Source organism: Anomaloglossus baeobatrachus, chromosome 3, assembly GCF_048569485.1.
Source record: "Anomaloglossus baeobatrachus isolate aAnoBae1 chromosome 3, aAnoBae1.hap1, whole genome shotgun sequence".
NCBI lineage: Eukaryota > Metazoa > Chordata > Amphibia > Anura > Aromobatidae > Anomaloglossus > Anomaloglossus baeobatrachus.
In genome coordinates, this window is record NC_134355.1 from 191,269,719 (window position 1) to 191,292,287 (window position 22,569).

Here is a 22,569-nt window from a genome sequence, read left to right on the forward strand (position 1 = left end):
CTATTGTACTTGATTTTTATTCATACCCTTTTCACTTGTAAAGCGCCATGGAATAAATGGTGCCATAATACATAATAATAATAATAATCATAAAAAATGGCAAAAAAAGTAATGAAGTCTTCAGAAGAAAAAAAACACAAGGTTTTTTTTTTTCCATATACAAAACCCCCCAGAAACCTTCTACTCAACCAAATTCATTCAACAGGTAATTGAAAAGTAAAAAAATAAATTAAATCTTATACAGTCATGTAAGTGCAAAAAAAATTGTGGCTGCTGAAAAGTGAAGAGGTAAAAATGAAAATAATTGCCTAGTCATTGAGACCCTTTCAGGCCTGGTTAAAATGAGAGTTGTTAATTTATAATTACTTTTGGTGTTATTCATGTGTTGTAAAGTATAAAGTTCATATTGGGTTTCATCAAATACAAAGACTACAAACCCTGACACATTGCACTAAAAGATGCTAAAAAAATAAATGCTCAGAGGTCAAACACTACAAAGACATCAAAATCATCTCATGCGGCATAAATACTATAGTTACGGTGACCAGAGAGCCATTCATAAAGTGCTTTACTGTCCAAACGGCTCTTTCTTGAAAGCCTTTAGAAATTCCACCAAGGGAGTTAACTGTGCTGACCTAAAGTTATGCTTTTTATTTATTTCTAGAATAGAATGCATCTCTCTGGAGTGGTGACAACGTAAAGAAAAACTAATAACAGATTGAGAGCCTGAAATTGCGATATAAAAGTTTGCAAAATGTTCTAGAGATGGAATGAAATGAACACACAAAACTGTACACTGTGTTATTCACTCTTAGAGATAGTGATTAGTGTTAGCCTATCATTCATTAGGCGGTTTTATATTGTACATATATTTTCATGCATGACCCCTTAACAGAATTATAAACTTTTTAATCATGTCTTTTTTTATATCATTCAGCTGAATATTTGCACATTTGATACATTATTTATTGAACCTAAGTTGTAACAAATTAATATCAACTGTGAAACTTAGGTTTGCAATGCGCATTAAAGTCAGCTGAACCCAACAGTTTTGTCTGGATTGGCCAATGACATGGATAAAGCGGGCTTTACACGCTACGATATATCTAACGAGATGTCGGCGGGGTCACGTCGAAAGTGACGCACATCCGGCATAGTTAGTGATATCGTAGCGTGTGACAGGTATGAACGAGCAGAAATACTCACCTTCTCATTAATCGCTGACACGTCGCTCTTTTTCTAAAAATCGAACGTCCTGTTGTTCACTGTTCCCGAGGCAGCACACATCGCTCCGTGTGACACCCCGGGAACGATGAACTGCAGCTTACCTGCGGCCGCCGGCAATGCGGAAGGAAGGAAATGGGTGGGATGTTACATCCCGCTCATCCCCGCCCCTCCGCTTCTATTGGCCAGCTGCTGTGTGACCTCACTGTGACGCCGACCATCCCTCCCCCTTCAGGAAGAGGATGTTCGCCGCCCATAGCGAGGTCGTTTGGAAGGTAAGTACGTGTCACAAATGCGATCGCACGATAAATTGTAACGTGTAAAGCAGCCTTAAGAGCCAGGGCCGGACTTGCCATTGAGCAACTCTGGCAAATGCCAGATGGGCCAGTCTGGTCTAAAGGGCACTTTACACGCTGCGATATCGGTATCGATATCGCTAGCGAACGTACCCGCCCCCATCGGTTGTTCGACACGGGCAAAGCGCTGCCCGTGGCGCATAACATTGCTTACACCCGTCACACGGACTTACCTTTCCTGAGACGTCGCTGTGGCCGGCAAAACGCCTCCTTTCTAAGTGGGCGGTTCGTGCGGCGTCACAAGGCAGCCGTCCAATAGAAGAGGAGGGGCGGTGATGAGCGGCCGGAACATGCCGCACACCTTCTTCCTTTCTCATTGCCGGTGGACGCAGGTAAGGAGATGTTCGTCGTTCCTGCGGTGTCACACACAGCGATGTGTGATGCCGCAGGAACGACGAACAACCAGCGGCATGCACCACCAACGATATTAAGAAAAGGAGCGACGTGTCAATGATCTTTGAAGTTTTTGCGATCGTTGATCGTCGCTCCTAGCTGTCACATACTGCGATGTTGCTAACGACGCCGGATGTGCGTCACAAACACCGTGACCCCGACGATATATCATTAGCGATGTCGCAGCGTGTAAAGCACCCTTTAGGCTGCATCAATTATGACACTGATAGAATCAGCATCCTCAGGACACCGGTAGTGTTAACAGCTGTGGCGGAGAACAAAGTCACAGGCGCCCTGCTGCCTCGCTTACTCCAGTACGACACAGGCCATTTCCAGTTGTAACCTGCTGATGGACAATGCCACTTTGGGGACATTGGGTGGTGGGATATTAGTGCACATGTTCACTGCAAAATAGAAACATCATACTGTATGGAGAGTTGTGGGAAGAACCATCATACTGTGCCAGAGAACCATCATACTGTATGGAGAGTTGTGGGAAGAACCATCATACTGTGCCAGAGAACCATCATACTGTATGGAGAGTTGTGGGAAGAACCATCATACTCTGCCAGAGAACAATCATACTGTATGGACAGTTGTGGGAAGAACCATCATACTCTGCCAGAGAACAATCATACTGTATGCAGGTTTATGGGGGGAACCAACAGTGTGTTAAAGACTGGAGAAATTGACTTGTCTGTCAGTTTCAAAAAGGAAAACAAAAGTGAAAAATAATGACAATCATTAAGACCGTCACTGGTGAGAACCTGCACAGTATACACATATTTGGTCTGCAGCGCACTGGTGTAAAATGGATATTAGCATTCTACGATGATCGTATGATGGTAATCAATCCTAGTACAATAGTTGTGGTTAATGACCAGTATGACAGTATTATCACTATTGTTTATGTTGATGGTATTTGATTATTGTCTGGAGGTATTAATCTGTTAAACTACATGCCCACGATGAATATTTGGGGAGCTTATCAATGTTGCAGAGTTTCGGCACCTATTAGGTTTTTTTTTTCATTGCGTTTGAGTTTTTTTCATGCATTTTTAGCACTGCAGGTTAGGCTCTTTTTGGTATGTCCTGCATTAAACAAATCGCTTTCTGTTTGATATTTCTTATTTGGATTTGACAAAACTTATTGATATATTCATGAGCGGATTACATTAGTTTTTAGGATGGCTCTTATGCAATTCTAAGGGGAAAATCCACAGATAAAACATACCCACAGGAGAAATTGATATGTTGTGAATCTTTATAAATCCCACCCACTTTGCTGGAGCTGTAAAATACACTTGTGCAGAGAAAATACACAACTTTAAAAAAAAAAAAAAAAAAATCACCAAAAACTCATCTTTGCATTTTTATATTTATTATTATTATTATACTATTAAATCTTATATAATGATATTATATTATTATTATTATCGGAAACATAAGTCTTGTAAATCTTAATATAATAAGTAAAGCTTGATTTCCTCCAGGCAGGGTAATATTACCAATAGGGACCACAATCTGGAAAAAAAATGGCAGGGACCATATGGTTTTGTCTATTATTTGGGAAGACTTCTTGGATCCCAACAAGTCCAAATTCTTTTGTTTCTCCAGCTGACAAGTTGCTGCAGGAGGTTCCTGGCAACAGCTTTTTCCTGCACACATGATCTATACATCGTTTATTGGCCAAAGTAATAGACATTCTAAGCTTTAGGACGGTGTCACACTTGCGAGTGCCTCGTGCGCATCTCGTGGTGCATCACCCGGCACACTCTTCTCACAGGAGCATCTCAGCTGCATAGAGATGCATGCAACCGACCCGCTCCTATGAGTAGAGTGTGAGTCCGTGCCAGGTGATGCGCGAGGCACTCGCAAGTGTGACACCGGCCTTAGGGGGGTTCAATCCATTGCTCTGCTAGGTCATCAAAAACCTGCTCATGGTGATGTCTACTGGTTCTATATGGATACGTTTACAATAAGATCACAAACTAGTGGAAGGTACTTCAGCCAGAAAACTATCTTCCTTTGGGGAGGATTCTGAAAAAATGTTTTGCTTTGTGGAGGTTTGGGTTTTTTTTTTTTTTGTTTTTTTAGACTGAAGCAGTTTTGAAGTGTTTTTCCAGAAACATTTTTGCAAGCTTTTGATCGGACAGTGCCTAAGTTTGGAGCATTTTCATCAGGGTAGCTTCATAGGAGCGATTTTATTCTCCAACAAGGTGTTTGAAACCCTGAAGCATTTAACCCCTTCACGACCTACAACGCATCTGTATGCCATAAGTAGTTTCTGCCCCTTTAATGCGGGCTTGCGCGGCGAGCACACGTTTCCCCGCACATGTCAGCTGATCTGATCAGCCAACGTGCAGCTAACAGTCGCGGCTGGATTGGAGATTCACCTACACCTCTTAAGTAGTTAAATTCCACTGTCAATCTCTTACAGCGGGATTAACGCACCGTCGGGGAGCGCATCACACCGCACTCCCAATTGACCCTGTGACGTGATCATGGGGTACTGATGAATTGTCAGGACAGCCAAGGGTCAGCTGATGACCTCTCAAACTGTCATGATGTAGTAGTTCCTGCATCAGACTAGTAGAAACTATAAAAAAATAAAAATAAAAAAAAGTGTATAAAAAAGTTTTTAAAGATTAAAAAAAAAAAACCACAAAAAACTTAACAGCCATACATTTCACATCACCCCCTTTGAAAATAAAACAATAAAATACACATATTTGGTATCGCTATGTTCAGACATGCCCAGTCAAAATATAGAAAATAAAGATTAATCTGATCGGTAAAGGGCATAACAAGAAAAAAAAATAATCAAAACATCATAATTACAGTTTTTGGATTGCCGCAACATTGCATTAGAAAGCAATAAGAGGCAATCAAAACATCACATCTACACAACAATGGTATAAAAAACGACAGCTCAGGACGCAAAAATAAGCCCTCACAAAGCCCCGGATCCTGAAAAATGAGAACATAAGAGTCTTGGAAAATGTCGACAAAAAGCACAATTTTTTTTTGACGTTTAAGAATGTTTTTTTCACCGCTTAAGGAAAATAAAAACTTACACATGTTTGGTATCTACAAACTAATACTGACCCAGGGAATCATACGGCATGGTCAGTTTCGCCATATAGTGAACATTTTAAGTAAGAACCTCGAAATCAAGTGTGGAATTGCACTTTTTTTGCAATTTCACCGCACTTGGATATTTTTTCCCAGTTTTTCCAGTACAATATATGGCAAAATGAATGATGTGATTCAAAAGTACAACTCATCCTGCAAAAAAACAGGCCCTCATATGGCTATACTGATGCAAAAAAAAAAAAAAGTAATGGCTCCTGGAAGAAGGGAAGGAAAAAATAAAAAATGAAAAAAATCGCCGGCTGGTGAGGGCTTTAAAATCTGCTTAGAAGTCTGAATATATAACAAGTAATTTTTCCAAAGAAATCGAGAGATTTTTTTCAGCATTTTGTGATTATTTATGAGCAGAGCTGCATAAAATGACTCCAGAAAAAAAAAAAAGAGTGTGAACAGAACCTTATAATGCTCTGATTAATACTGAGGATCAAACAATCATGAATATCTTTTTATAAACACCGCGGACAGTGATCAGACAATGTCACACTCGTTTTATGTTCATACATTTCTGCAAGTATTTTTTTCTTCTTCAAATGTGCTCTGTGCTAATATAAAATATGTAGCAAGGGAATATAATGAAGGGGAGAAAGCGGCCCGGTATTGTACAAAGTACAAGATCAACAAAGAAGCGCAGTACTTTTCAGATGGGAAATGAAGGGTATATTTAGTTCATGGTCAGCAAAATCCACAGAGCAAGGATAACAAAACTCTTGGAAAATAAAACGTATAAATTCCTTTACTACAAAGCAAAGTGAAAAGCCTGACCTGGCACAACACAGTCGTAAGAGTTTTAGATGGCTACAAAATGTGTCCTTGCGTCACCACAAGATTGTCCTGCACTGCAGAATATAGAAGGTAAATGGAACAGCAATCGCATTCAGACACTGAGCTTTATCACGTCATTAAATGAGATTTCGAGCTGTAATAAAACGTTTAAAACCTTGCAGATGGCCGTCTAGCTGGCTTCACGTTCAACTGACATTTTGCTGACCAGAGAAGGTCACAAATACAAAGAACAACCGCTTTGTGTGGTGAAACACAAGACAAGAGTGTAATCAGTGCTTTCCATCTATGTGCCGTCCATGTTTTTCTGATACGGCGAAAGAAAAAGCTATTACAAAGCGTCTCCTATATATCAATGTTAAACACACAGAAAAGACGGATACGATCCGTGTTTTTCACGGACCCATGGGCTTGTATTGGCCTTTGTCATCCATGCTGCTGGGAAAAAAAAAAAAACTACGGTACATGTCTCTGTGTGGTTTATTTGCACACACGGTCCGTGAAAAAACATGGACATGCGAAATTCCCAATAGGTCAATAGGTTATAATGGGTACGTGTGGTATCTTTATCAAAAACAAAAAACACGAACATGTGTAGAAGGCCTAAGATGTATTTTCATTGATATCAGCGCTCATGCATCCCAACTAGACATTAAGGATGGGGCTGCATGGCAAGTTTGCTCGATGCCACTACTACATCACCGCACAATCTAAGTGTATGGCGTCGCATTGCAACTAGCAAGTTGCAGAAAATTGGATAAGGTTGGAGTGGTTACAACTTGCTTGTAGCTGTACTCTCGGGGTTGCAATGCAACCTCATTCACTTGTATTGTGCAGAGATGTAGCAACACCACTGGGTGAACCTTGGTCACAGGACAGAAGTAGTGGCCAAAGTCAATGTGTAGCCCTAGCCTACAGGTTATTTTAAAGGGCCATGCAGCTTTCCTAAACCTAAGAAGAAAGAAAATGTAAAGGGTCTTTATTTTTATTAATAGATGGTAATTTCCATTTTAACTTTAGTGTAAGGACTCACAAGTATGAAGACCCTTGACGTGGGTTGCAAGCTTATGTATTTTGGCAAGTATATAAACTAATACCTCATTTATTTATATATCATTTTTTTATCTTTTTATTGCACATTTTCCCATCATTATGTAGGATGTAGCCAGGACCTTCAGTGTTTGTTAGGTAAATCAGGATGTCTGTCCTGTGGGGTACACTTACATAGTGCTGGGCAACCAGTTTGATCTATTAGTATGGGTGTCATCAATAGCCTGTAAGCCACTGTGCATCACACATACCTGTGTGACTGGCGTCCTATCCAAGTCTCACCTGTGTGCATTTTTAATGCTAGCAGCCATCCCCTCCATGAATTGGTAGGTTTGCGAGTGGTTGTTTCATCAGTATTCTGTGCTGCCCTCACCTTTATCATGGGGGGTCTGCCCATCCTGCTTGTGCATTGGCAATCTGATCTGGTGTTGGAAAGGCTGTTTCTTTTTTGTGATGTTTTTTCTGAATGTACAGAGTAAGGCCCTATGACTACAGACTTGCCTTCAGAAATACTGCGATAGGAAATTAGGAGGCTTCTCATGTAGCAATGAAAAGATTGTTGCATGTTATAAACCGGAATGGGTGATATTTAAGAATATATTAAAGAAACTAAAAGTAATAATCAAGCTAAGAGGGGTTTTCCCCAAAAACAAAGTTAATTTTAAAGCTACTTTTAATCAATGGATCTTGGAATAATAATTCCACGATTGTATGTTTAATAAAAAAAAAAAAAAATTCCTATGCCGAGATAATCTTATATGTGCCTCTGTGCCGTGTAATAGACGTGTCTGACCGTACAGGGACATGGTCTGATCATACCACATCTCCTGGGCTGGGGAGGACGCAAACTATTATACAGACAGGAGAAGAACTTGGGTATTCTCATTACAAACAAGCTGAGCAGCAGCACTCAATGTCAAGCAGCAGCTGCAAAAGCAAACAAGATTTTAGGGTGTATAAAAAGAGAGATTAGATCCCGGGATCCCAACGTACTGTTACCCCTCTATAAATCACTTGTAAGGCCACATCTGGAATATAGGATTCAGTTTTGGGCTCCACATTTTAAAAAGGACATTCAGAAGTTCGAGTCAGTTCAAAGGCAGGCAACTAGATTATTACAAGGAATGGAAGGCCTCCCATATGATGACAGGTTGGAAGAGTTAGACATGCTTAGCTTTGAAAAAAAGACGTCTCAGAGGAGATCTCATTTATATGTATAAATACATGTGTGGTCAATATAAAGGACTGGCACATGACTTATTTCTTCCGAAGACAATACTAATGATCAGGGGGCATTCACTGCGAGTGGAAGAAAAGCGATTCCGACAGCTAAATAGGAAAGGGTTCTTTACAGTTAGAGCAGTCAGACTGTGGAATGCCCTACCACAAGAGGTAGTAATGGCAGATACTATAACAGCTTTTAAAAAAGGGCTGGATGATTTCCTCAGTACACACAACATTGTCGATTATAAATCACTTAGTGACCAAATGGAGAACTGGTGGAGAAAGGTTGAACTAGATGGACCTAAGTCTTTTTTTGACCTAAGTAACTATGTAACATTACACCACGGGATCACAGCTAATTATTTTTGTGAGATAAAACATTTCCCGGTGTTATTTTTAAAAATGTTTTTACTCAAAAAAATAATTTGTGATCCCGTGCTATAAGGCTATGTGCCCACGGGACCTTGTTTCTGCGGATTTTGCCACGGAAAACCTTCGGATTTTTCTGGATTTTCCAGATAAATCCGCAGGTATTAGCATGTAGTGTCACTCCCCATGTTATCCTATGGGACATGGGGAGTGCTGTGTCCACGCTGCGGAAAGTGTGGCTGCCGACCATGCTGCGGATGTAGGCATCCGCATGTATAATTACATGTCAATTATTCATGCGGAATTACCTGCGATGTCCCGGCCCTCCGCTATGGAGATAAGAGGCTGGACGTCCGCAGGTAAACCACATGAATCTCCGCATGTTTCCCCGCAGCTATTCCGCTGTAATCTAGCAGCTAAAAATAGCTGCGGACGCCGGCGAACAGCTGCGGGAAACATGCGCTCGTACCAGCGGATACAGCCGCAGGTATGAGCGCCCGTGGGCACATAGCCTAATAGCTGTATGCTTTCTCCCCTGCACAGAAGATGTGGTATGATCAGACCATGTCACTGTACGGTCAGACACAGCAATTACACAGCACATAGCAGAGGCACATATATAAGATCTCAGCACAGGGACATTCTTATTTAAATACATTACCGTAATTTTCGGACTAGAAGACGCACCGTGGTTTTAGAGGAGGAAAATAAAATTTTAAGAAAAAAATGTGGTCATGACACACTGTTATGGGGCGAGGATCTGCTGCTGAGACTGTTATGGGGGTAATGTCCCCAAATTCTCTACTAAGGTACCCCAGCCTGGTAATGATGCTCCTGCCTTGTATATACCGTAAATGTCCCTCATCCTGTTATATACCGTCATCCTGGCATATGGCGGCATCCTGCTATATACTGGCATATGGCCCCATCCTGCTATATAACTCATCCTGGCATATGGCCCCATCCTGCTATATACCCCATCCTGGCATATGGTCCCATCCTGCTATATAACCCATCCTGGCATATGGCCCCATCCTGCTATATACCTCCATCCTGCTATATGCCCCATTCTGCTCATATACCGCCATCCTGCTCATAATATACCCCCATCCTCCTATATGCCCTCTTCCTGCTATACACCCCCATCCTGGTATACGTCCCGCATCCTGTGGCACATAAAAAAAAAAAAATAAATAAAAAACGTTTATACTCACCTTACCTCACTCCCTGCAGCATCACTCCTCCTCAGTCTGTGTCAGCAGCAGCGCTGGAGTGTGGAGCCGGCCACGATCCCTACAGAATTGCGATGTCCTGTCTGTGCCGGCGGCGGCTGCGTGTGGACACGTGCGCACAGCGATGAAGTAATTGCTGTGTGCACCGCTAGTCTCCACACAGCCGCCGCCGGCAGACAGGAGGACATCGCAGTGCTGCAGGGATTGTGGCCGGTGAGTTAAACTGATTCACTGCACCCCGCGCTGATGATGATGCGCGGGGAGCAGTGAATATAGCCGCACATGATCACTCCAGGCTGTAGTTGCCAGGGGTGATCATGCGGGCCGGCTGTTTACTATGCACGCATTCCCCGCCCATCATCCTGCTTACCTGTCAGCGCCGGCTTCAGCGCTGAGAGATTATGGGCGGGATGATGGGCGTGCATATTAAATGAGTGGGTCCACGTGGTCACGGCAGGCGCTGCTATATCCTGCTCGTGCCGCCGATGACCCGCTCCACCGCAGCACCCTCATTCCCGCAGCCCTAGATTCAGACTGTAAGACGCACCCCCCACTTTCCCCCAACATTTGGGGGGAAAAAAGTGCGTCTTATAGTCCGAAAAATACGGTAAGTGGGAAAATCCCTTTAAATATTGGTGACATTTTATCTGTAGGTGTTGCATTGGGAAAAGCTTTCACCCACATCTTTATGGATTTTCTATGTACATTCTTCAGTAATATAAATGTGAGCGTTACAAAGGAATCTAACAACATATATTTCAATTTATTGATGCAAATTAGAAATGAGCAAACTATTTTGTGTTAAATCTTATGAAATTCACATTCTGGCAAACTCAAAAATCTGCAATTCGATTAATGCAAATTGTGAAAGAAAAATCTGGTTCTATTTTTTCACATTGCAAAAGATTCCACCAGCCACACACAGATGGCTTACACGACCTCATGCATGACTGTGCAAGCTTTTCCAAAGTACCTAGCATCTATTACTTAACATGATAAGCTAAGGAGGGACTATCACAGCCTGTATGAAAGCTGAGCAGCCATTTTAGAGTGATTTTAGGATAGTTAGAGGACATCAGCTCAGCAGCACAGATAGAAAGAGAAAGTCCTAAAACATTGGAAAAAAATACTTCAGACATGTGTTGCACAATTGCAGAACTAATGAAGATGTCGGTAGTAGTTAAAAATGAGCGAATCCAAGGTTTGTAGTCTGGTGTTCATATTGAACACAGAATTTATATAAAAGAAAAAAAGAGTTTGAGTTTGGAGATCGGGTGCTTTATGTATGCAAACCACTGAAGCGAGCATCGCGGTGCTCAGCCAAGTGTGAGCCGCTTGCAGTGTTTGATTGGCTCGCATTAGGGGTAACAACAGCATGAATGGATGGAATGTGTGCACCCCACCTCCCAAAAAAGAAAAGTTAGAAACCTCACCCCAGAAGCGATCTGTTTATGGCTAGCTGCATGTGGGCAGAGTCCCAAAATGCCCAATGACTTCCTTAAGGTTCAGGTCAAGTCCGGGACCCAAAGTGAACTTTTTCCAAAGTCCGGCTGCACCCGCCAAACAGCTTCCACAGGTCCGCTCTTCTCTAGTAGTAGGCTGTAAGTAACACTTAAATTCAATAGAGGAGAGCTAGACAGGTGCCAGACTCCATGAGATTCATCAGTGATGTAGGGTAGCTGACATTTGCTCCTTGTATTTTAACTATAATTGCACATTTTTCTTCAGCCCTAATTCACTAGAAAAGTTACAGAAAGTCAATTAAGGAAAAAAAAAATCCAAAATCGGTGTCAGAGATCGTGTGTTTGCTTGTTATAAGTGACAAGTTTTTTACATTTCTTGTGAATGGAGAATAATTTAAAAAAAAAGTACAAGAGAAAATTTCCTCAAATCCATACATTTAAGGGCTCATTCAAATGTTGGTGAACATGGATCTCAAACTGCAATGCGGCTCTCCAGACCAGAGCGTGACAGACACATGAAGTTATCAGGCTCCGGTCGGGAGAGCCACGCAGTCTGTGGATTGCAATTTGTGTTCATGTGCTTACCTTACTAGTATTTCTTTTTAGGGTTCTTTTTGGCATCGGGTTGAAAATTTTGTGAAAAGAAACTTTTTGTGTCCAACAAAATGTAGTTCATGCATGTCAAAGTGCACAGAGCAATGCGAGCAGCGTGCGCTCACTGCACGAACAGAGCCTCTGAATACCTGCTGCTTTTAGAGGAAGCACAGATCAAAAATGAAGCTGGCGACGTACACCTAGCTTTAATGCACATGCTTGGGCAGTTGGCTGTCAGCACGCAGACATGGAATTTTCTTGCCATGACATTGGGGCAACTCAGACCATCATTGAAACTGTGGTGGGCTTCACTATTGGCAGAGTAACATGATTGAATACAGATGATTGGAACCACCTGGCCTTGGTCTATCGTATATTTCATGACAGAGAGGAGGAAATATATCTGTTAAACCCAGATAGGAAATACAAAATATATTGACAGTTCCATTGTAGCCATTTGCAAGTATAGGAAATATGAAAAGATCACTGCCAATGAGACTAAATATTTTTGTCACAAACTAAACTTGTGTGTTCCATGTATTACAGCTATCATCATTTTGTCGGTCATATTGACAATAGTACTAGAAGTTTTTGACAATTGTTGAACAAGTTGTAATTATCCCCAAAGAAGTTTTCAGGGATTTTTTTTCCTCCAATATTTATTAATATTTAAAGGATTAAAACTTTAATATACAGCCCTTTTCAAAACTCAATACAATTGTTCCTTTCCCACTAGGTCCTACATTACCTTTTTGCATAAAGGTAGTTTTTTTATATATACAGTCATATGAAAAAGTTTGGGCACCCCTATTAATGTTAACCTTTTTTCTTTATAACAATTTGGGTTTTTGCAACAGCTATTTCAGTTTCATATATCTAATAACTGATGGACTGAGTAATATTTCTGGATTGAAATGAAGTTCATTGTACTAATAGAAAATGTGCAATCCGCATTTAAACAAAATTTGACCGCTGCAAAAGTATAAACATAAAAGTGACATTAATATTTTGTAGATCCTCCTTTTGCAAAAATAGCAGCCTCTAGTCGCTTCCTGTAGCTTTTAATGAGATCCTGGATCCTGGATGAAGGTATATTTGACCATTCCGGTTTACAAAACAATTCCAGTTCAGTTAAGTTTGATGGTCGCCGAGCATGGACAGCACGCTTCAAATCATCCCACAGATTTTCAATGATATTCAGGTCTGGGGACTGGGATGGCCATTCTAGAACATTGTAATTGTTCCTCTGCATGAATGCCTGAGTAGATTTGGAGCGGTGTTTTGGATCATTGTCTTGCTGAAATATCCATCCCCTGCGTAACTTCAACTTCGTCACTGATTCTTGCACATTATTGTCAAGAATCTGCTGATACTGAGTTGAATCCATGCGACCCACAACTCTAACAAGATTCCCGGTGCCGGCATTGGCCACACAGCCCCAAAGCATGATGGAACCTCCGCCAAATTTTACTGTGGGTAGCAAGTGCTTTTCTTGGAATGCCGTGGTTTTTTGCCTCCATGCATAACACCTTTTTGTATGACAAAACAACTCAATCTTTGTTTCATCAGTCCACAGGACCTACTTACAAAATGTAACTGGCTTGTCCAAATGTGCTTTTGCATACCTCAGGCAACTCTGTTTGTGGTGTGCTTGCAGAAACGGCTTCTTTCACATCTCTCCCATACAGCTTCTCCTTGTGCAATGTGCGCTGTATTGTTGACCGATGCACATTGACACCATCTGCAGCAAGATGATGCTGCAGGTCTTTGGAGGTGGTCTGTGGATTGTCCTTGACTGTTCTCACCATTCTTCTTCTCTGGCTTTCTGATTTTTTTCTTGGCCTGCCACTTCTGGGCTTAACAAGAACTGTACCTGTGTTCTTTTATTTCCTTACTATGTTCCTCACAGTGGAAACTGACAGTTTAAATCTCTGAGACAATTTTTTGTATCCTTCCCCTGAACAACTATGTTGAATAATCTTTGTTTTCAGATCATTTGAGAGTTGTTTTGAGGAGCCCATGATGCCACTCTTCATAGGAGATTCAAATAGGAGAACAACTTGCAAGTGGCCACCTTAAATATCTTTTCTCATGATTGGATACACCTGCCTATGAAGTTCAAAGCTCAATGAGGTTACAAAACCAATTTAGTGCTTTAGTAAGGCAGTAAAATGTAGTTAGGAGTGTTCAAATCAAGAAATTGATAAGAGTGCCCATACTTTTGCACCGGTCAAATTTTAAATGCGGATTGCACATTTTCTGTTAGTACAATAAACCTCATTTCAATCCAGAAATATTACTCAGTCCATCAGTTATTAGATATATGAAACTGAAATAGCTGTTGCAAAAACCCAAATTGTTATAAAGAAAAAAGGTTAACATTAATAGGGGTGCCCAAACTTTTTCATATTACTATTATATGCTGTACATTTGACTACTGATAGAAAACATCTGGTAACGGCCATAAGGCTATGTGCGCATGTTGCGTTTTTTCCTGCGTTTTGGTTGCGTTGCAAAGTGCAGCGTGTCAGTGTCAAAATGCATGAGTTCTGCTTCCCCAGCGAAGTCTATGAGAAGTCTGCAAATTCCATGCGCCCGTTGCTTTTTTTAAACAGCGTTTTGGATGTCAAATATTTGACAATTCCCAAAAATTGTCATATGCTTCACGATATATGTATAGATACAGCCCAGCACTAATATAAATTGTGGTAACAATTAAAATATAACCTTTATTGGTTCATAGTTAAAAATATTAAACCACACAACACATACGGTTGTAGAACAACCAAGTAAAAATGGAGCAAATGTAAAAAGCTCCTAATATCACCATGGAAGAAACGCGTTGGGAGGTCTAGGAGCACATCAGGTCAGATGGTTGCCAATTGAGGGGTATTGTGAGGCTGTTGTGTTTGGCCCCCCCCCTCTACATATTGGACAACTAAAATAATTTTTCTTCATACATCTTTTGAATTTTGTCTTTTGGACACTAACTGTCTTGTGTGTATAATTCAGTAATTTTTACAACCTGGTTGGGGTTGTTTGTTTCTCTATCACCGTGGTGGGAGGTTATTCTATCCTCCCCCCCAGTGTGAGGTTTGTCCTTCCATGGTGATATTAGGAGCTTTTTACATTTGCTCCATTTTTACTTGGTTGTTCTACAACCGTATGTGTTGTGTGGTTTAATATTTTTAACTATGAACCAATAAAGGTTATATTTTAATTGTTACCACAATTTATATTAGTGCTGGGCTGTATCTATTCAAATATTTGACAAAATCGATGCGTTTAAAAAAGCAGCATGTCACTTCTTTTGTGCGATTTGGTTGCATTTTAGAACCATTGAAATCAATAAGGTGTGTCAAAACACAACCAAAATGTTTAGCTGTGTGCTTGCACTGCATTTCTGTTGCGTTCTGCACGCTTTTTTGACAAACAAAACGCAGGTCTTTCAGTCTCTCTCGGTCGGTCTGTCTCTCTTTCACCCCCTCTCTCATACTCACCGATCACCGGCACGGCGCTGCACAGCTGTCATACTAATCCGGCGGCTTCTCCTGTTTTTGAAAATGCCGGCCGCTCATTATTCTATCTCGTATTCACTGCTTCCCCTGCCCACCGGCGCCTATGATTAATTGCATTCAGACGCGCGCGCACTCTGAGTGACAGCTGTCTCACTGCAACCAATCACACTTGCCGGGTCTATATCATGCAGCAAAATAAATTAAAAAAAAAAAAAAACAAACGTGCGGTGTCCCCCAAACCCCACCCCCCCCATTTTGATACCAGCCAAGGTAAAGCCACAGGCTGAAGGGCTGGTATTCTCAGGATGGGTAGCCCCACGTTATGAGAAGCCCCCCAGCCTAAAAATATCAGCTAGCAGCCGCCCGGAATTGCTGCATCCTATAGATGAGACAGTCCTGGGGATTTTACCCGCCTCATCCCAAATTGGCCTGGTGCGGTGGCAATCGGGTAACAAAGAGTTAATAGCAGCCCAGAGCTGCCACTAAGTCCTAAGTTAATCATGTCGGGTGTCTATGAGACACCCTCCATGATTAATCTGTAAGTTAAAGAAAACACATACACCCAAAAAATCCTTTATTTGGAATAAAAGACAAAAAAAACCCCCACCATCTTTCACCACTTTATTAATCCCCAAATACCCATCTAGGTCCGGCGTAATCCACATGAGGTCCCACGACGCTTTCAGCTCTTCTACATCGGAAGCGGACAGCGAGCGGCCATAGAGCACGACCGCTCTGTCAGCTCCACGCAGCAACTGAAGTGAGTCGCTCTATCAGTGATGACGTCACTCAGGTTACCCGCTGCCACCGCTGGATCTTCCAACTGTGACAGAAAGTCGCCCGAGTGACTTAAGTGAGCCATGCGATCAGCGGTGCCCTCACTCAGGTGATTTGCGGTCTCGGGTGGAGGACTCCAGCTGGCCACGGGTAACCTGAGTGACGACACTGCTGATCACGCGGCTCACTTCAGTCACTCAGGGGATTTTTGTTCACCGGTGAGTCCTTCACCTGTGATAGCAAATCAGGCCACGGCACATCGACAGAGCTGCAGGATGACAATGAAGTCGGATGAAGTTCTTCAGAGTTCATTCTGAACGCGCGGCTCTGTCTCGCAGCCAGCCATGCTCTATGGGGATATAGCAGAGCCGAGTGGGACCGCACTGTCAAAAATGCATTCAAAATGCATGCATTTTGGATGCATTTTTTTTTGTCAAACGCAGTGTTTACAGTTGTCCAGTCTGCCAGAGGGTGCATTTTTTTCTGCACTTGACAGAACTCAGCGTGCGCACATACCCTAAGTGTTAACACTAATAATGATACATGGACCAAGTCCAACTCTGCAGGTCTACAGCACATTCATAGGACACTGAGCATGGACATTGGGACAGCTTGATGTTGGATGGCTTAAGTGGGGGGGTTCTACAACACTGCAGACAAGCTCTGGTTTGTGCACATGGCCGAGCTTACTGCTGAAGCTTGGACATGTATACCAACCAGAAAAACCAACAGAAATGTTGTGGCAGGCACCAGATGAGATATTAAAAAATATAAAACCCTGAATTTGAAAGTTATGCTTCATTATTGCATCACTGTGTTCACATGCCTAGTTTACATATTTTCAGATCCTTGATAAATTTGGTAGAGCGGCAAAAACCATTCCACATAGCTCAGCTTCTTGTACCCTCATGTTTAAGAGTGACTTTAATTATAATTTTTATTTAATAAATCAATAGTACTCGCATGAAAATCTGCTTCTTTCTCCTGCTGGAATTATTAAAGAGGTTGTCCACAGGATAGGTCATCAATGTCTGATTGGCCGGGGTCAGACTCCCGGTACCTCCTCCAATCAGCTGCTCTCTGTGTTGGCTGTGGCAGCCAGAAATGCTCAGTTCTGAAGCTGCTGACACCAGTCTTCTGATGGTGTCCGTAGCCAAGAACTGCCCATCCGCCTCCTATACATTTGAATGGGAAGCGGATGTGCAGCAATTATCACTGGAACTAAGAATTTCCATCCGCCTGCTACAGTCACTGGCTCTGAAAACAGCTGATGGGCAGGGGTGTCAGACCCTGGCTGATCAGACACTGATGACCTAACTAAAGGATATACCATCAATGTTAAAGTAGTGGACAAACGCTTTCATTTTCAAAATATTTCAAAATTCTCAATTAACAAAAGTTACATAGTTACATAGGATGATAAAAGACCTAGGTCCATCTAGTTCAACCTTGCTCCACCAGTTATAATTCTTCACTAAATCATTTATAACCAACAATGTTGTGTGTACTGAGGACATTATTACCTCTTGCATTTCACAATCTGGCTGCTCTAACTGTAAAGAACCCTTTTCTATTTAGCTGCCAGAACCGTCTTTTTTCCACTCGCAGCGAGGGCCCCCTGGTCCTATGTCCAAGTAAAATTTGGATTTAGTAAAGACAGATTTTGACATTACTGAAATAGGAGATGGCAGTTGCTAATGATAAGATTCTATGTAGAAGGGAGTGGGAGAAGGCGAGAGAAGCTAGAGGTAGAGTTCTCCCCTTTTCCTACGTCCTGAACGCTACAAAGTTTATTCACAGTATATTTCGTATCAAACTAGATAAAGGCTCTGATTCATCGAGTTGTTTATGTTCAAAAATTGCAACATTTTTTCCCAAAATGAACTGTTGCAAACATCTTGACTTTTGACATTTTCAGGTCAGTTTTTGGGCCAGCTTTGCCAAAGTGGCTAGAGCTAAGGAGGAGCAGGTGTGGGAAAGCCCACCCAACAAATTATTATAAAGTTGTGGTATACATTATGCCCGATTATTACTCTAGTCTCTGACTGAAGTAACATTTCTTTTGATGCGAAAAATGATAGCATTCATTAAGTGGCTCGTGCATCAATGAATTCAGAGCATCTTACTCCTGCACACCCATCATAAGGACTAGTGTATGAAACGCCTTAATCAGATCTCTAGACTATGTAAAGTGCAAAGTAGAAATAAAAGAAAGCAAAGCTAGAGACAAAAAAGTAAAAATGTCAGTAGTTCTTTATATTATATAATGTGTATTTTTCTTTTTTAGGTCTAGAGTTCTATGACCCTGAAAAAAAGGCTAAATAAGTGTTTTCTTTTCAGTGCTTTGGTCTCCATGAATGATAACAGCGTGACCTAAAGAAATCAGAAACTGACAAACCACATAAACGACTTGAAGAGAAGCAACAAATACAAAAGCATTTCTAATCTTTCTGGAAAAAGACAAGATCATTGTCCTCTTTAAAAGCATAAAGAGATTGAAAAATACCATGCTATGAATAAATTCAAGGTCAAAGACACCTTTCTTGAAAAAGTCAGATCTGAGTAACCGAAGCAGAAGACATTGCATTCATATTAACCATGTATGTCACAATACACTTCTCAGACAAAAACATACAATATGACAACCACAAAAGGAAACAAGTGAAATGAGCGGCACACTTCTTGTGAGGGACCATCACAGTCACCCTTGCAGGCATGAAGGGTAGAAAGACCATGAGCCATGCGGGGTGTTGTGGCAATGCCTAATAGACATGCACTTCCCATCATCTAGGTTAGTATCAGTACAACTTAAAGGATGTTAAAGCTTTTATAGTTGTTGACAAACTTCCACTGCTAGCAAACACACCAAGGCAGGGATTACATGCCACGAAAAAGTCAAAGAACAAGCAGAGTCAGTATGCAAACAGTTAATAAGTGAAAACAAAAACTAAATGGCCAGGGTCCCAAGGCATGGACAGTTCTACCTACCCGTACTGATCAGGTTGATGCATCATTGGAACCTGAGAGTTGCCATAGTTGGGATGTTGTGAGGAAAATATGGGGCGTCCGCCAGCCCCAGACTGGCTGGGATGAACAGGTGACCTAATGTATGGTGGCCTAGAGCAGGACAAAAGAACAGGCTACTTTGGAAATGCACTTTAATCAAATGAGCCAATTAACATCTACCAGCAAAAATAAGAGAAAATGATAAACAACATTTTATAATACAAGGACAGGGAATGCTAGGGGTATGTTCACACAATGTTTTTTTGTTGTTTTTTTTTAGGTGGTGTTTGGAGTGGGCCCAGTAAAAAACTGGTTTCAAAAGTACAAATAAAACAAATTTAGAAAAAAAATTAACATGTTCATGCATTTTAGTGTGTTTTAACCACTTCAATTTCCAAAGACGTCAAACAGTTAAAACCAGAGACCTGACCACTCTGCCGGAGTCTTCAGATCTGCAGATGCTCTATACTTTACAACACAAGTCAATGGGAAGGTTCAAAAGACCCTTTGAGTGTTTTGTCAGCGTTTTTGTTTCAAAACCCAATAGTGGTTTCTTCATTGTTCACTGGTCTTAACTTCTTAAAAAAAAAAAAACACCAGTACAAAAGAGACCCCGAAAATGCTGGAAAACCGCTAATAACAAAAATGCTTGGGGTAAAAAAAACCAAAATGTGCACAGGAAACCACCAAGAATTCTCAATACAATGATGCTTCAAATTTATAAAACAATCAGAGAATGAAGACTTTCCTAAAGCATCTTCTGCTTAAAAAACCCCAACATATTTTTTTAAAAAACATTGTGTGAAAATACCCTAACAGAATCTTATTAAGATACTTCAGTTTTTAGCGCGTCCTGAAATGAAACTCTTAATTGTCTGAAATTACATAAAAGTAACTCACTGCTGAATATTAACATAAATCCTATTTAAAATGATTAAATAAAAATTACTGAAAAGGCCCCCCAGAATGGAAAACGTTTGTCAAAAATAGCACATCCCAGTAATCCATGGAATTTGTCACTTTGGGCATCTACAAGAATCCTTACGCCATTTTCAAACTTTGAGTATTTGGTTAGATTTTTACCTTAGTATTTGTAAAACATAATCAAGAGTGGTTAAAATAAATGTAGAAGTGGTGCACGTTTATATTATACTTTTCCTCTGATTGTTCCTCTCCTGATTTAGACTTACAAATACGGAGTTACAAAAACAACAATATTCGTGCGCACGTGGCCTTCAGATATGTGCCCACAACGTCTTTCTACCTGAAAAAGCATCACAAAAATGAGCATAATGCACAGCAATGTAAAAATTATATAGCTGAGATCATATTTGGTGTTTGTTACTTCTTTTATCTGTTTCAGGGTTTGGAAACTGAGAAGCTGTTAAAAGTAGCAATTTATTCATTCTGCAGGTGGCTTTGATTGGAAGACACCCACTCGTGTGAACAGATACTTACTTATAGGACCCATTGATCAGCTCTTAGAAACGTTAAACGAATCATCCAGCAATGAGTTTAGAACCTATGTTTCGTGATCTTTACACTTTGTTTTTTAGTATTTTCTGGATTGATTTTTTTTTTCCAATGAAGCATGGTTTAGGTTCCCACATCTGTAAAAGAAACCTCTACACATAAACCTAATTTTTTGCTGTTCTCATCTTTGGAGGATTTATAAAACTGGCTATATGACAACCAGGGCTGGCATTCATAAAATAGAAGGACAGTTGCCCAGGAAAGCATCTTCATAAGAGGCATTATTGTTTACAAGTAGAAACTGCACTGATAATAGCAATCCTGCATAACCAGTGCAGTTTCCAAAATAAACAGTGCAGCAGGACCTTTGATGATATCACTTTTATGTGACCATGAGGTCACCAAAGGTCCTTTACCCTGTGGATCCTAAAACCTGTGCTATACATGTGTGTGCGCACTTTGTAATGCTGCTGCATCATCTCTGTCTGATCCCCTCTGGATAGCCATCAATGCTATGAGGGTCCAGTGACTGGATTACATTTATTTATCTCATTTGCAATGTGTTCTCAATGCATTTCTATGGCCGGTCATAGAGAGTAACTATAGAAGATTATAAACTAAAGTAGGTCTATAAGTATACTTTAAAGGGGTTATCAGGGACTTTTGTATTTTTTTCTTATTGGGCTTAGAACTTATGGTCATGTCACACACAACGACAGCAACGACGACGTCGCTGCTAAGTCACCATTTTCTGTGACGTAGCAGCAACCTTGCTAGCGATGTCGCTGTATGTGACATCCAGCAACAACCTGGCCCCTGCTGTGAGGTCGCCAGTCGTTGATGAATGTCTTGGACCATTTTTTGGTCATTGTTCTCCCGCTGTGAAGCACACATCGCTGTGTGTGACAGCGAGAGAGCAACGAACTGAATGTGCAGGGAGCCAACTTCTGCGGACGCTGGTAACCAAGGTAAATATCGGGTAACAAAGCAAAGGCTTGGTTACCCGATATTTATCTTCGTTACCAGCGTCCGCAGCTTCTTGAAGCCGGCTGCCTGCTCCCTGCACACGTAGCCAAGATACACATCGGGTAACTATAAGCGGTTTGCTTATTAACCCGATGTGTATTCTGGCTATGAGTGCAGGGAGTCAGCGCTAAGCGGTGTGCGCTGGTAACCAAGGTAAATATCAGGTAACCAAGCGAAGCACTTTACTTGATTACCCGATATTTACCTTAGTTACCAAACTCAGCATCGCTTCCACGCGTCGCTGCTGGCTGGGGGCTGGTCACTGGTGAGATCTGTCTGTTTGACAGATCACCAGCAACCATATAACCACACAACAGCGATCCTGATAAGGTCAGATAGTCGTCGTGATCGCTGCTGCGTCGCTACGTGTGACCTAGGCTTAACAGGCGATTCTGCAGCTTCACTTAATGTCATATCAACAGAGCAGCTCTTCCTCTTCTGGTCTGCTGTGTTGACAAAGCGTCACCGCTAACTTCATGTGGATTGACAACAGGTTCCCTGCAATTAGGCAGAGGGGTGCTGGCTGTCAATCAGCATGACATCAGCGCTACAGCCCCGTAGACAGAGTGGAAGAGAAGAAGCTGCTCTGTCGGTGAGACATCACAGCCATAGAATTGCCAGAAGGTGCTGTCCATGAATGCTCTAAGCCGCCAGATCAGCGCTAGGTAGAAATGGCAGGTAGTCAGCAACTACCTGCTAATGAGTTCTTAGCCACATAAGAAGAAAAAAAAAAAGTCCCGGATAACCCCTTTAAAGATGCTCTATAATTATTCTTAAAAAGCTGTTAGAGTGTAGCTAATCGTATTGATATATTTGCCTATTGAGGGTACGTGCACATATTCTGTGTTTGTGGTATATTTTTCTGCTGCTTGCACAAGAGTGTTGGCAGGAAAAATAGCGCAAAATTTATGTTTTTGCTGCATCACTGATG

The 22,569-nt window shown here is 41.4% G+C and overlaps 1 protein-coding gene across 8 annotated transcripts in view; it reads right to left on the minus strand.

Moving 5' to 3' along the window:
• Nucleotides 1–22,569, minus strand: part of ARID1B (AT-rich interaction domain 1B) — a 572,492-nt gene that overhangs the window by 132,340 nt on the left and 417,583 nt on the right. For 5 of the 8 annotated variants that reach the window (XM_075339668.1, XM_075339669.1, XM_075339671.1 and 2 more), the window contains one exon: nt 19,122–19,250. The exons of the other annotated variants lie outside the window; for them this stretch is intronic. In XM_075339668.1, coding sequence (XP_075195783.1) covers nt 19,122–19,250 — 129 coding nt within the window. The remainder of the gene's footprint in view (nt 1–19,121; nt 19,251–22,569) is intronic. 8 annotated transcript variants of the gene reach the window in all.